Source organism: Rhodnius prolixus, unplaced genomic scaffold, assembly GCF_049639745.1.
Source record: "Rhodnius prolixus isolate KJV_2025 unplaced genomic scaffold, Rpr scaffold_4, whole genome shotgun sequence".
NCBI lineage: Eukaryota > Metazoa > Arthropoda > Insecta > Hemiptera > Reduviidae > Rhodnius > Rhodnius prolixus.
In genome coordinates, this window is record NW_027411614.1 from 4,738,343 (window position 1) to 4,753,057 (window position 14,715).

Below are 14,715 nucleotides of genomic sequence, written 5' to 3' on the forward strand. Positions count from 1 at the left end.
CTCAAAATTGAGTATCATCCACAAAGAATGCAATAGGTAAGAATGCAATCTTACAATTTCGAAGAAAAATTAAAGAAATAAAACCTAAGATACAAGGGATTGTTTTAAACTCTAGGGCATTTTATTTTGTGTGCGCCCTTCATATTATTAGTGGTCTACATAAAAGATTTTACGCCCTATAAAGTACCAGTAATCTGTATAACGTTATGTACACCTTATAATAACACTGGCGGTTATAACCATTTAATTTTATTATAATTTTTAAATTGTTTATACAGTTTATAAGAAGTTAATCTTTAGTTTTATTTATTTTTTTCACTTTGTTTCATCATCGCTAGTAAGATGATTGTTTCCATGGTGATTATACCCAGCATCGCCATGTTGGACGATCACTGAGCAACACTCCAAGTTTGTGGTTGAAAAGGTGAACCACGGCGCCTGGAAGATTACAGTGGAGTCTCGGTTATCCGTCACCCTTTTATCCGTCTATTCCAATTAACCGCCGTCACTCTCCTCAGTATTTAAAAATTAAAAAGAACCCAAAAAATTATTTTAAAAAGAAAACTTTCTTTTGAGATCTTTTCCTTTGTCTTTTAGGTTCATACTCGTGTCCATCATTCGACAGTTTGTGGGTTTTCTCCTAAAAAAGATCAACCACAAACAAAACCGCCCACAAAACCGATTAGATGTCGCAGACATTGTATTCATTAATTTTAATACACAATAGAATGAACTGAATAATGGAAGATACCTGACCTTTAAGGCTTAAGCGTATAAACGTATAAAATATGTATACCAGTTAATACAAAGTTTTATACTCGTTAAACAAAAGAATCTGGAAATTTTCCTGTTTTTTCCCATTATCCGTCTATTCGACTATCCGTCACGTGTCCGGTCCCGGTCATGACGGATAACCGAGACTCCACTGTAATTCGGCACACAATATCTTCCTCACAAGCTAAATTGTTTGGTCCTAGTTGCTTTGGATGCTGCAACTTGACACCGAGCTACAATGTAGCATCATTATTCGAAACGCAGGTTTAAAAATAAATAAATAATAACGAATTGAGACTTTTTGCGACATTTTTGCAAATTACGGTGGATAGTTACAGTTACGACAGATGCCTAGATTCAGAGACCTTTCGAGACCTATAAAAACACATTTTTGGGGACTCAGGAGAGCTCAAAGTGGATATTTCTGATGAAAATATCAAATTGAAAATTAGCATGATTTCAAAAAAAAAAAAACGTTCCTTTACGCCATTTTTTGCTATAATTTTCATTTATTCTAGAGTAGAATAAAAAAGATAAAAATTTATAGGATTTGGTTTTTTATATTTACTTTGCTCGGCAGAGCGTACTGTTGGCAATTATTGACTCGAAGGCCAACATTTAGTTATCATATATAACCGCTAGATGGCTGAGCGTTTGCAGATAAAGATATTTTAGATGGTGCAACTGAGAGAGTAGGATAGTTGGGTGTTGGGTGGAAAACGCGGCAAGGTTAGCCGGTATAGAGCGGGAAGGCGGGCTCTGCTAAACAGACACAACACACACAGATAGGAAGGCGGGTGGGTGAAGAAGCCGCGCGCGTAACCAGATGTTTAGTGTCAACAGTGTAGTTCGCGGCGCGGATATACCGTATCAATTGTGTTGGCGCTGGCAGTGTGTGCTCTTTGTTTTTATCGAATTCTATTTTTATTATTTGTAATTATTAGCTTTATCGAGTATTTTTTTTCTAAAAAGAATATTGTGACAGAGCAGTTGCAAAAAAAAAAAAATAAATAAATAAAAAATGTTAATAATATTTGTTTATAGTGTTAATTTGTTGTTTACATGATTTAAACAACAAACAATAATGGCAGATTGTGTAGTGACATCAGCAAATAATACCACAATTATTGTGGATCCAACATCCGCATCAACTACAACAACCCCAACCTCGGCGACAACTTCTTTAGTGGAAATTGAAGATTGTGATCGTACGCCATCCCTGGATAACGATGGCAGTACAACCACAGTTGACATCAACCCCATGGATCCACCAGCTAGAAAGGAAACGGTGATTGTGACCACGGAAACTGTGACCCACGTACTCACTTATGGTAAAACTTGCAAATTCTTTGTCTATCATTAAGTTTAAAATGATTTTTTTTCTTTAATTACAGTGAACTAGCTCTTTACTTATCAATGATGTGGTTTTTCATTTCCCAATCTACTGTTTCCTTCCCAATATTAGAGAGCTGAGTTTTTGGAAGCACATCTATTGATGCCTTTTTGAAAGCTCAAGGAAGTATTTGCGAAAGAAAATGTCCTTTGACATGTGTCAGATGTCTGTGTGTGAATAGACAGCAGAAAGCACAAAACGTTGACAGTTGAACCTTTGATATTCCGCCTAGATACCTCCAGTGAAGACGTTAATAATTTTTTTGGGAAAATAAACAAACCGAAAGTGGTAATTAGCAGCATAAATTCCGGAAATTGCACAATTTTACTAAAACTCTGAATATTGAACAACACTAACGTAGTATTGGTCACATTTTTCCGGTAAAGTTAAATTTAAATTAAATTTTTAAAGAAAGGTAAAATAATCGTCAATGTTTTTCAGGTGGGACTTAATGTCAAAGTACCAAATTATACGTAAGGTGCACTGGAACGGAAACTCCACAATTTAACAATTAACATTTTACTAATATTTATTCAATAATTAATAGCTATTTATTTAAAAAGTGTGGAAAGTAGTACTTTTCCTCACACGAGGCAGGGTTTGCACGCACGAGCGAGCGAAGCGCAAATTGCCGAGTGTGAGGAAAATACTTTACACTCGAGTTAAATATTATATTTTTTCTGCAACCATTAGGGTTATTAACTAAAAAAAAAAAAACTAAACAGGAATCACTAGAATCCATTTTAAATTTCTATAAGGTAACACTATAACCTTTTTAACTGTTATAATTAAAAATATCTAATTATTTATTAAAGTATTATTTTTATTTCTATATTCCTTTCAATTTTTATTTTATTTTTTTAATTATTTAGATAAAATAAATTTAAATAGGCTTATTAAAGTTTTACAGAAAATATTTAGTAACAAAACTTCTTATATCAAGGAAGCACAATAAAGTTTTTCACTCACTAGTGAGGAAAGTGACACTAATGGGAATTTTTCCCCACTAGTGAGGTAAAGTTGGGCATTACACAGCTGATTTTAATTGAGTAATGAGAACATTCCTATATGGTTGCAGAAAAAAGAAATTTACATTATAGGCTTGCTTTTAAAGCGCTAAAATGCTGAAATTTTATGGCTCCTAGTATATAGTTATATAAGATTAAATTATGCTGTCAAAATCCCAAATTTGAAGACACACCTTCTCCAAAGTTGTTAAAATTTATACAAATATTTTTTTTTCTAAAACTTTTCCTGGTCTTTACTAGACCAGACTTCTAAGTTATAAGAATTAATACATTTATTTGTATTACTAAGATAAGTGTGCCGAATTAATGTCAATGTTTGATAACACTAAAGATAATAAAATCAGCAATCCAAGGTCAATAATATTGCAGAAATAAATTGCATTTTGAACTTCTTCAAGAATATGTGAATTTATTATTACACTTAAGATTGTTTTCAAGAACGAGTAAACTTTATTTTATCTGAATGTAAAAAGAAAAAATATTAAGTGGTAAGTTTGCCTGGAGTTTTGTTAATTTTTTTCAAAATTGAATTTTGGGCAAAGAAGTGGCGAATTGAAATGAACCCTTAGAAATGTTTACTCTTCGGCGGGGCTCCTATTCTACTGTCTTCTTTAACAGCAATCCTCTTCCTTGTACAGACCTGGTGCGCCACCTTGAAATGTTCATAAACAAACAAACTCACTTGGAACCCACGCACAAGAACATTAGTGACAAGCAATGACGTGCGAAACCTCTGTACAGAAGCGACTAGCAATACTTTACTACAAAATTTCTCATATTAACCATTAAATAAAATACAAGGCCTGAAGGCTAGGGAATCGAACCTACTAAACCAACAATACATCTTAGCATTGCGGGTCTAGCCTATAACCGCTCGGCTATCATGGCGCCTTGCCGTATAGTATTTTGTATTTTATACGATTTTCCGTCTTGGTTTTAGACTTTATTTAATTTTTTGTTAATTATCAAAGAATATTATTAATATTTTTCTTGAACGCATTCGTTGTTTTCTTGTTATGATAGCCTAATATAACCTTAATTACTCCTACGGTATCATTTCCCCACAGGTCATAAGTCAACACTAGTGTCAGCAGTTATCGAGGAGGCAAGCATCGTTACACTTGAAATATCTCCTTTACAAATTCAACTAGAAATCAAATTAATTCCAAATTCAATATTTATCTTTTGCCGCTATTCAGCATAAATTAACGAAGTTTCCGAATGTGAGAGATGTGGCCAGAGATCTTGAACTCTTTTTAATGACCTTGTAGTAATTTCTGTAAATTAAAACCTAATATATCTTGGAATTGAACAAAATTTTACCGTTGAAACATTAAACAATTTTAAACAGTGAATTTAAGCACAGTTGTAAAAACTTATTTCAACGTAATAAACGTTCTTAAAATGAAAAATCGGTCGAGTCTAATCGGCATTTTACGATCATAAAGAAAACTTTTTTTAAAAAAAATAGATAAAAATGGAAAACAATGAAAATAAATTAAAAACTATTTATTAAAAATGTTTGTCTAAAATTTATAAGAAATTAACGAGTTGATAAAGTATTTTTTGTTAAAAAATACTCTTAGATAAAAGTAAAATTTACTTCAAATATTTGCCACAGTTAGCGCATTAATAATCTTTAAATTGGGGAATTTAAAGAAAATTTGGTCTGACAAATAAATCCTTTTTTGATGCTAGTATGTAAATTTAATTGACAAAATTTAAGCTTTAAATTTGAGCTTTTATTTATTTTTATTTTTTAAATAGGAAGAAGTGTAATCGTACCAAATTTCGATATCAACCTTTTTAAGAAATACACATTTTATTATACAAATACAGGTGTGACAATAAGATCGAAATTTCAATAACAAAAAGGCTGAATGGATTTCTTTCCAATTAAACAGTAATATTCATACAATCAATATGTACCAACAAAGTTTGGGAATGCAAAGATAATCGCTTTTCCGAAACTGATCACTTGTTACCGGATATTTGACGTTTTCCATAAAGCCTGAAGCTTTAAGTTGAAATTCTTTTCAAGAAAATTGCGTTTGAATCCCTGAATAGTGGGGGATGTAACGCTCAAAGAAAGCTCTGAACTTCCACATCAATATAATTTTACAATTCTCACATCAACATTATTACTAAAAGAGATAATCAAAAGCTTAGCTTGGATGCCAAGTTTAAATAAAATTAGCGAGCTTACAAAAAATTGCTTTATAAATAATTTCCGAAACTGTTTGCTTTGAGATATGTGATTATTTTGTATTTATATTTTATCTTTTTTAGCATTAAATATGGAAATTGTATAATGTACAAACTAACTAGAACCATTAAAGAGTAGATAATAAAATCAAAAATAAAAGAGTAAAAACAACATTTACGATTCTAAATAAAAGAAATTAAAAAATAAAACTTTTGTCATTTGCATTTTTTTTTACAATTTAAATTAGATATTTAATTAGTATAAAAGTGTTTTTTACCCACTACAAATATTCCTCAACAATTCATTTAAAATGAATTCACAACTATTTTTATAAACATTGGTTTATATTTATATAATAAATATTTTTGGAACTAAAACTTTAATAATTTCTCAATTTTTTACTAATTAGGTGTGACTAGCAAACATACTTTACATTTCTCATATTAACCATTAAATAAAATCCAAAGCATTGACACAGAGAATTGAACCCACTAAACCAACAATACATCTTAGCATTGCGGGTCTAGCCTATAACCGCCTGACATACTTTACTGTAAAGTTCTCATATTAACCATTAAATAAAATCCAAGGCCTAGTCCAGAGGAATCGAACCCACTAACCAACAATACATCTTAGCTTTGCGGGTCTAGCCTATAACCTCCTAACATACTTTACTGTAAATTTCTCATATTAAACATTAAATAAACTCCAAGGCCTAGACCGGGGAATCGAACCCACTAAACCAACAATACATCTTATCTTTGCGGGTCCAACTGCTCGGCTAACGAGGCGCCTATAATTTTTTTTCCAGAAATTTATATTTTTTGAATTTATTTTTTATATTCATTAAAAAAAATAATAAATAAATTTTTGGCAAATAAATCTATTGATTGGTTTAGTTGGAAAAGAGAATGTAATTGGATCATTGAAAGGAAAAAAGATTACTTGTTTAATTTGAACATTACAAACAAGGAAAACATAAAAAATAATTGGTCACAAAAAATACTTTTTTCAATTTAATATGAAATAGGAGCTTCGTTGGTTGAACTACACCTTCACGGCTTCTTTCTACATCATCTTCCAATGATTTGTTGTTGTTCTTGTTGTTGCAATATTTTGTAAACACACACACACCGACTATTTACTAATAACACTTTTTCGGACCCCGGGAAATTCAAAATGGATACATTTCCAGCATTCGAAAGATTGGCAACATCATAAATGCATTCCTTGCCTATTAGGTAGATGAATGTACAAATTAGTGATCCGTTGTGAAGAATATAATTTGGAATATTTTCTGGATAAACAAACCGAAAAAAATAACTTTCCTTTTATTCTTTAAGGAACAAAATTTAGAAATTCCTTGAATTTATATTCTAATTTGTATAAGCATCAGTATTCATAAATAAATTCTATGTTTCAGTTTAGAATAAAGAATTGAGTGTTTTTTAACAATATTTTTACTAAATTGTTTCAAAATTAACTTTATTATTTCAATAAAAAATTAACTAATTATTCAAGTTATTATGTTTAAATAACGTTTTAGATTTCTACACCTAAATAATATTTCAAAGTAAAAGAAATATGGCTTTGGTACTTTGCCAAATAAGAAATATCTTTCTAATCTATTCTGTCTCAGTAATAACGTTACATTCTGTGCAGATGATGTAAAGCTAACATCTTACGATATAACTTCAAATACAAATGCAAGAGCGAGAACGTTTGCGAATTCAGAATGTTGTCTGATGTAACTTGGGTAAATGTTTCCAGTAAACCTTTACAAAGAAATATCAAAGAAGAATCAGGGATGGATCAAAGGATTTGGAGCTCTTACTGAGAAAAGTTGAACCAAAGGAGTCAGTCCAAAGACACTAGAGTTTTGAAACTCCACAACTAAAACAAATTTTATCAAGTTCTAAAATGTTTTTTTTTGTCATTTTTAGAAATTACGTAATTTAAGTAGGCAGGAATAAATCACGTCATTGTTTTCAGAATGGTCCAACTATCCGACTGAGGCGGATAGGCTAGTAATCTTTACTTTGGGGCGAATGCGATCTCTACCTCTCCGTTAGAGCAGGGTATGGGGGTCTCATAGCCAGGAATTCTGTAACGGTAATTTTCTTCAGCTTCTTATTAATCGTCTGCTTTGTTGGAGTCTTAGATATAGGACTTGAGTATCTACTTTTAGAGGGAATATGGTGTTGTTAATACAGGGCTGGAAGGATTTTTTTTGGTTTAAGAGGAAGACCAAAAGCTTGGATTTGTTTTGGTTGGCCTTTATTCTGCACAAAGGCGCCAGGATCGTAAGGTGAGATTGGAGATGGCTAGAAGCTATGACGGGATCGTTGCTAGAGTTGCTAGAGAAAAGAATGACCGCGAATTACCATCGACGTGAATGTGAACTTGTAGGTGTTAGGATGTAATGGAAGATCAGCCCTGAATACTAAATATAAAAGAGGAGCAAGAATGATTCCTTGCGGAACACCAGAAAGAATAGGAAACATAAAGTAAAAAGAAGTGGTCGGCCAGGAAATAGCGATTAATAAGATATGATCTAAGAATAAAGCAGTAATTAGAGGAAAGGATGCCCTTGAGTTTTCACAACAAACCCGGATGCCATACCCGATCAAATGCTTGAAAAATGTCAAGGAAAGCTGCCAGACAGCATTTGCTTCCGCTCCATGGAGGATACGTTTACAGCTCTACATGCCTAATATTTGATACAATGAGAATTAACTGGTAATTACATAAATTGCATAAAACTGAATACAAACAATAGTTTTAAATCAAGTTTTTACTTGTGCAATAGCGTTTAAAATAAAATATTTGAGAGAATGCCAACTAGCTTTGTAAACATTTAATGCACATGGATCTCCTGTTGCAAACAAGAATTAACAAGATCACTCACAAATAAATCTCAAGTGAAATATTTAAATGTGTTTTCCTTTTTTCTGCATTGAATGCAATTTACGAGAAATATAAATCTTTTGTGTCTTTTTTATAGGCGCCACGATAGCCGAGCGGTTATAGGCAGGGCCCACAATGCTAAGATGTATTGTTGGTTTAGTGGGTTCGATTCCCGGTCTTTTGGCCTTGGATTTTATTTAATGGTTTTGAGAACTTTATAATAAAGTGTGTTTGCAATCCGTCTCCATTCACGACGGCGATTGGGTAGAAGATATTAAAGGCTGCCCGAACTTTACTTTATACTTTGAAAAATCTCTCTTAAATACCCACATAAGTTTTTCTTCCTCAAATTCTCAAAATGTAACAGGAGTACTTTTAAAAGAATGGTGTCCTCTAGAACTCCTCCTTAAATTTAAATTTCTGAACGAAATCTTATCGTAGCATCTAGTTCTTTTGAAAACATTATTTCTTAATAAATTGTAGACATATTTTCAAATAAAGAACTTATTTTTAATTAGATAACAAAACATTTTCTTTTAAAGAATTTAATTTACAATTTTGCTGATAATAAGTGAAGTGGGTTATCAGTATTAGTGTGTATTCTTCTTCTTGATACACGCTTGTTGTGACGAATAATTAGCACTAGATACTATTAAATACAAATACTTTTCATGTTAAAAATTATTATTTAATTTGGCATTTTGGTAACTGTACAAAAAGTAAGCGTTTCCATACACTCAGTTACAGCGTGTCATGCACAGACTTCGTTTTTCTATCAATAATAATTCAAAGTTACGCAGCGCAACCTAAACAACCATTTGACGTTTTCCCCCGGTGATATCAAAGAGATAGGTAAGATAGGTATGGATGTAGAGAGGGACTGCCTTTTGAGTTTTCTCTCGCGTCTCAGTTGTGCTTCAGATCTTCTTTTGCCTTGATTTGGAACATCCTTACACCAGGGGGGTTGCCAAACTTTTTTATTAAACATCGATTCTCTAACAATGTACCCAAACCTTAGAATTTATTTGAATGTTTGAATACGATAAAGGGGCGAGTAAAGTTTAGTGAGTATAAGTTCGGATTAGTAATTGAGAGATTCCCAGTTCGAATTTATCGCATAGCTAATTTTTATTTATTGGTAAAATGTTAATAGTAAAGTATATGCTTCCACTGTCCAACTCATCTAACATTTAATTTTACCAAAATTGTACTGACTTTGGCCATTAGAAAAGGAAAAAGCACCAAAAATAGAATAGAACAGGATAGAATAGAAAAGAAATTTATTATTCTGGGACAATTGTCCTCTAAGAATAAATGCAGGTACAAATAGAGGCCTTAATAGTTTGGCCTGTGATTAAACAGAAAATAAATAAATAAATAAGAATTTACAAAAAGTGAAAATTAAAAGTAACAGCAGAAATTAAGGTAATAAATTAAAACAATTAGAATTTCGAAGGAAGCTGAATAGAAAGGAGATAACTGAATAGAAGGGATTTAAAGATAGAAAGGGTAGGAGCATGGCGGACAGGTGATGGTAAGGAGTTCCAGAGAGAGGTAGCACGTATTAGGAAGGATTTGTCAAAGGATGAGGTACGGTGAGAAGGAATATAGAGATCGGATGAGCGAGATCTGGTATTACGGGAATGTATCGAGGATTTAAACTTAAGGAGTTGAAAAATATAGGAAGGCCTTTGTGACTGGATGACTTGAAAATAGATCAATTTGGGCAGAAAACAAACCATTTTTGAGCTCAGATTTTACATTTCCAGCCGTATCATGAATATAGAAGTCGCTATATATATATATTTTTTTTATTTTATTTTATTTTATTTTTTTAAATGATTTAGGGCGCGTCAACATCTTAGGTTATTGGCGCCCGGAGCTTTTTTCAGTGCACTGCCGGCCTCCGGACAGTGTTCTCTCGTTACAGACAACACTGTACATCACCGGACAGTGAGCTGTAAGAAGCTCCTAGGAAGAGAAAATCTAAGGGTCAGCTGCTGGATTCGAACCCGGGACCTCCGCGTGGGAGTCCAGTATGCTAACCTCATAGCTAATCCCTTCCCTTCGCTATGATATTAATGATATTATAATAATAATATGTTACTATTTATTATATTAAACATTTTTAATATAACTCTTTAACAAAAACTTACAGTTTAAAATGTTAAGTATAAGGGTTGATTAAACGCCAAAAGGTACACAAATCAGCAAGCACCCAACATTTCATTAATTCTTCATTAATATTTAAGTAATTTTACTGCATTAATTTTCATTAATATTTTTTAGAATTTATTAGATGTCACAGACCCTTATGCTGGCCATTTTCGTCTACAAAATATTTGTTCAAGTAGCACTGTAGATTGACTGTAATATCTAGTTATTTATAATAATCAAACTATTAAATACAGGTTAAAAAGAAAAACGTTATAAAAAATAAAAAAAAATTATGAGGCTAAAAAATTCAAAACTTTTTTTTATAAAAAAAAATGTAATATGTAATATAAAGTAAATAAGATATGTATATTTTTAGGACAGCTAATTATTCCAGTATTTTACTATAAGTAAAATTAGGGGGACTAAATTAAATTACAATTGAGAAATCAATAATTGTTGTTGAATAATCTACTTGTTATTAACTGTGTGTTATTTGTGCTCACGAATATTTCGGTAAGACGAATTCAAGACAGTAGCCTACTCTAACTTTGTCTTTTTCTACTTTAACATGCATGTACATATGTGTGATTTATCATAATTATAACAAAAAAATATAAATGAAGTGGCCAGCATAAGGGTCTGTGACATCTAATAAATTCTAAAAAATATTAATGAAAATTAATGCAGTAAAATTACTTAAATATTAATGAAGAATTAATGAAATGTTAGGTGCTTGCTGATTTGTGTACCTTTTGGCGTTTAATCAACCCTTATACTTAACATTTTAAACTGTAAGTTTTTGTTAAAGAGATTTTTGTACCTTTTGGATAGATTTTCCTTTTTGTCTATTTTACAAAGTTACATATCTGCTTTACAGAATTTTTTAAATTTGGAATAAGCAATTCTATCATTATAACCTGATAAGATGGTAAGTCGGAACCGTAACTACCACTAGAGAGATCTTTTTAAAGAATGATTATCGTTAAGGTCCCCCAAACCATCCTCAGTAACAACTTTTTTTGAAAAAGCGTTTTGAATAAAATAGGAAGGTATTTGTGCGTAAATAGCAAAATTAAACTGCGATTTCATTACTTCCTTTTAAGAGGAGTAAGAAAAATAAACTGCGATTGCAGTACTTCTAGGCAAAGAGGCAAAGATTTTTTAATCGAACGACAATTCATTGATTTAAATCGGTTCACTCATTGATAATTTAAACGATTGCAGTACTTCCTCTTAGTAGGTGCAAGAGCATCAGCAATGTAGAGGAGCTTTAACCACTTATTCGAGCTGAATTTTATCAAAATCGGACTAAGCGTTATAGAAATATTGGTAATAATAGTTTTAGAAAGGGCCTTATTTGGGTGGGGCAAACTCCCCTCCTTATGAGGCACGGCGTCGAGACCTTTATAGTGCAAATCTGTACAAAATTTCGATTCGAATGACATTTCATTCATGAAAATCGGTTCACGCGTTTAGGCGCTACGTTGTTTACAAAAAAGGTAACAAGAAGAAGAAGAACAACAACAACAACAACAACAAGAACAAGAACAAGAACATTTTTTGAAAAAGCCGTTTTTGCTCATTTTCAGCAACTTTTTTCTCGAAACCTATTAGATCTGGGTGGTTGCAAAAAAATTACAGCTATAAAGGAGGGTTTGCCCTATATTTTAAAGAAAATTTGGGAATTTTATCTTTTATAGAAAAAGAGAAAAAAATTGTCAAAGTTGGGTGTTTTTCAACGTTACGCTTTTTCGTGCAGTTTTTGACGATCAACCCTTATACAACTGTCCTACCGGACAGTTTTAATAAAACATACAATGCTGACTAAGTCGTAATACGAGGTCCTGTGTATGCTAGTTGAAGCTGTTTCTGTTGCACACTCTTCATTTGAAAATTGCATTTACTGCTACATATAATTGTGTAGCATCAAGTAGCTGCATTTAACAGTCATTACATTTGTAGTAATTTTTACTGACATATATTTCTAACAATCTCCAAGAATGACATTTATATCGACCCCTAGGGATCGATATTGATCACACTGGCAACACCTGCTCTACGTATAATGTCTTTGGTTATGGGCCTTATAACCATTAAACGGAAGTAAAGGGAAAGTAAATATAAAATTGAATCAGAGAATAAAAGGAAATAAACTATTTCTGGCAATATTCAACTCTCTTTGATTCACAGCTTCCTATTTGCAACAAACTATATCAGATTCGTCATAATAATTAAGTAAAATAGCTCGATGGAATTAGATGAGGGCCTTCCAAAGATGAGTTGGCCAGCATGGAGTAAATTCGAAGGATGACCTTTTCTATCAGCTGATCACAATCCCTTCGGAAAGGATTCGAGGGAAGAGTAGCCTGGGGACATGTTGTGTATGAGCCGATGATGGTGTTGGCAGTTTGGAATGAAATTTAGAGTAAGAAGACTGGATTGAGCTAGCTCAATTTTTACTTCGGTTTCAATAGTCTGATTGCTAAGATTGAAAGGTGCGTAGGATTTTCGATTAAAGGGGATTGGATGCGATGAACATTGGCCGTACAGTTCAAGTTCGTTTGTCCAGATTAGGGCTAGTAGGACTGTATAGAGTTTCTTTACGTCAATTTGGATCTTTTGATCATCTGGTAACAGAAGTCAAGTTCCTGTCGCTTGAGTCGGGTGTGATGTTTTTGTCGAAGTACAGTCCAAAATATCGCAAATTACCCATCATTGAAATTTGGTTCAGGTAGACTGGAGGAAGTACTTTTCGAATGAGAGTGAAGATGATTTAGTGAGCATTGGTCCGGGTTGTCCTATATTCTCTATTTACGAAACAGAATTCGAGGATATGAAGATGAAACTAGATGGAACTGATGGCAAATGCGAGATCTGGAGATTAAGTAATAGACTGGAGTGAAAGATCAGTCGTACAAAGGATGTTGAGGCATTGATTGACAATAAAATCTTGAGAAACTGCTACGAGAAGGGCATGAATAGGAGAAAAAACAATAGGAGCGTTGGGTAACCTGTTTCATGCAACGCAGATACGAGCAAGACGAGCCGTTCTACCAAATCGTATCACTGAATAATATGCAAGAGTGAAGCATTGCGTAGCTTAAGGCCGAATTTAATTGCAGTGAAAGTCTGCCTTGAAAGTTCAAGCTTAACAGTTGCTCTCTTGACGTTTTTAGAGCGAGAAATATGAAAAATAAAATCATAATATGCTTCGCACTAATTATTGATTAAATATTTAAAATAATTAATTTTAAATAGTAAATATTTACAACGAAACGAAGAGGTAATTTCAGGGAGAATAAACTGTAGAGTTAAAAATAAAAGACATTACAATTAATGCAAAAAATTAAAATACGTCCTTCATATTTAAATTTCAATTAGTTTAAATTATTATTCATTTAAATATAAATCATCAAACTTTAACAGAATATCCATTGATAAAACTCATTAATCCAAAATCTGGCCAGTAAAGCTAGAAGAGATGAACTAATTATGGATTTGAGGTCGGCCAGTTGTTAACGTTGGAAGAACTAACCTCATCATTAGTGCCGTTTGTTCTGATAAATATCAAATATACGGAATAATTGAGGATAAAAAAATGTTTTACTTAGTCACAGGTTTGGTAAATAAATAATAATGAAATAAAATTTGAATCGAGAATAAATTACTTTCTCTACTTCCGGGTGTAAGAGGAAGTAATACGATCTTGAGGAAGTAATCTTGAAATTTGAAATTTAAGGAGGCTATCTTTTGTGCTCTGACTCATTAATACTCCAAGCGGGTGATTAGTCCAGCGTTGGAGGCCCCGTTACCTAGGGACAACTGGTTTAGTTCCTAGTCAGGAACATTTACCTAACTAGGTGATCCCTTAGGGACGAAGAGGGTTTATGGTGAAATGAGCTGTGGTGATGGTGACCTGTGGGTTAGCTACTCCCCACGTGTCTACATGCATCAGACTCCCTTTGTGTGCATCTTGCGGGATGGAATGTAAAGAGGCATCATCATTCTTGGAACAGGTAGAGGAGTTTAGGTACCTAAGAGTTTTGTTTAGCCGGGATGGCAGGAGCTGAAACGGGTGGGTGTGGCCACTACTTCCAAAGCTTACGATCTGATTAGGAATACTTTGGACGTTAAAAGAGAGTCTTCTTTAGTAGGGGACAGAATCGTGCTGGATAAGCACGCAAGCCGGGTTTCAGCCGTCGAAATGAGACTTCTCCTCCGTGTCGAAGTAAAAACTAAGCGTGATAAAA

General features: G+C 32.8%; 1 protein-coding gene across 1 annotated transcript in view; it reads left to right on the forward strand.

Annotated features, from left to right (window-relative positions):
- The first annotated feature begins 1,566 nt into the window (after window positions 1-1,566).
- LOC141455911 (ribosomal protein S6 kinase alpha-5-like) overlaps window positions 1,567-14,715 on the forward strand; it is a 423,200-nt gene continuing 410,051 nt past the window's right edge. Inside the window, exon 1 of the mRNA XM_074131400.1 lies at window positions 1,567-2,105. Within this exon, the coding sequence (XP_073987501.1) occupies window positions 1,859-2,105 (247 nt within the window). The 5' untranslated portion in view covers window positions 1,567-1,858. The remainder of the gene's footprint in view (window positions 2,106-14,715) is intronic.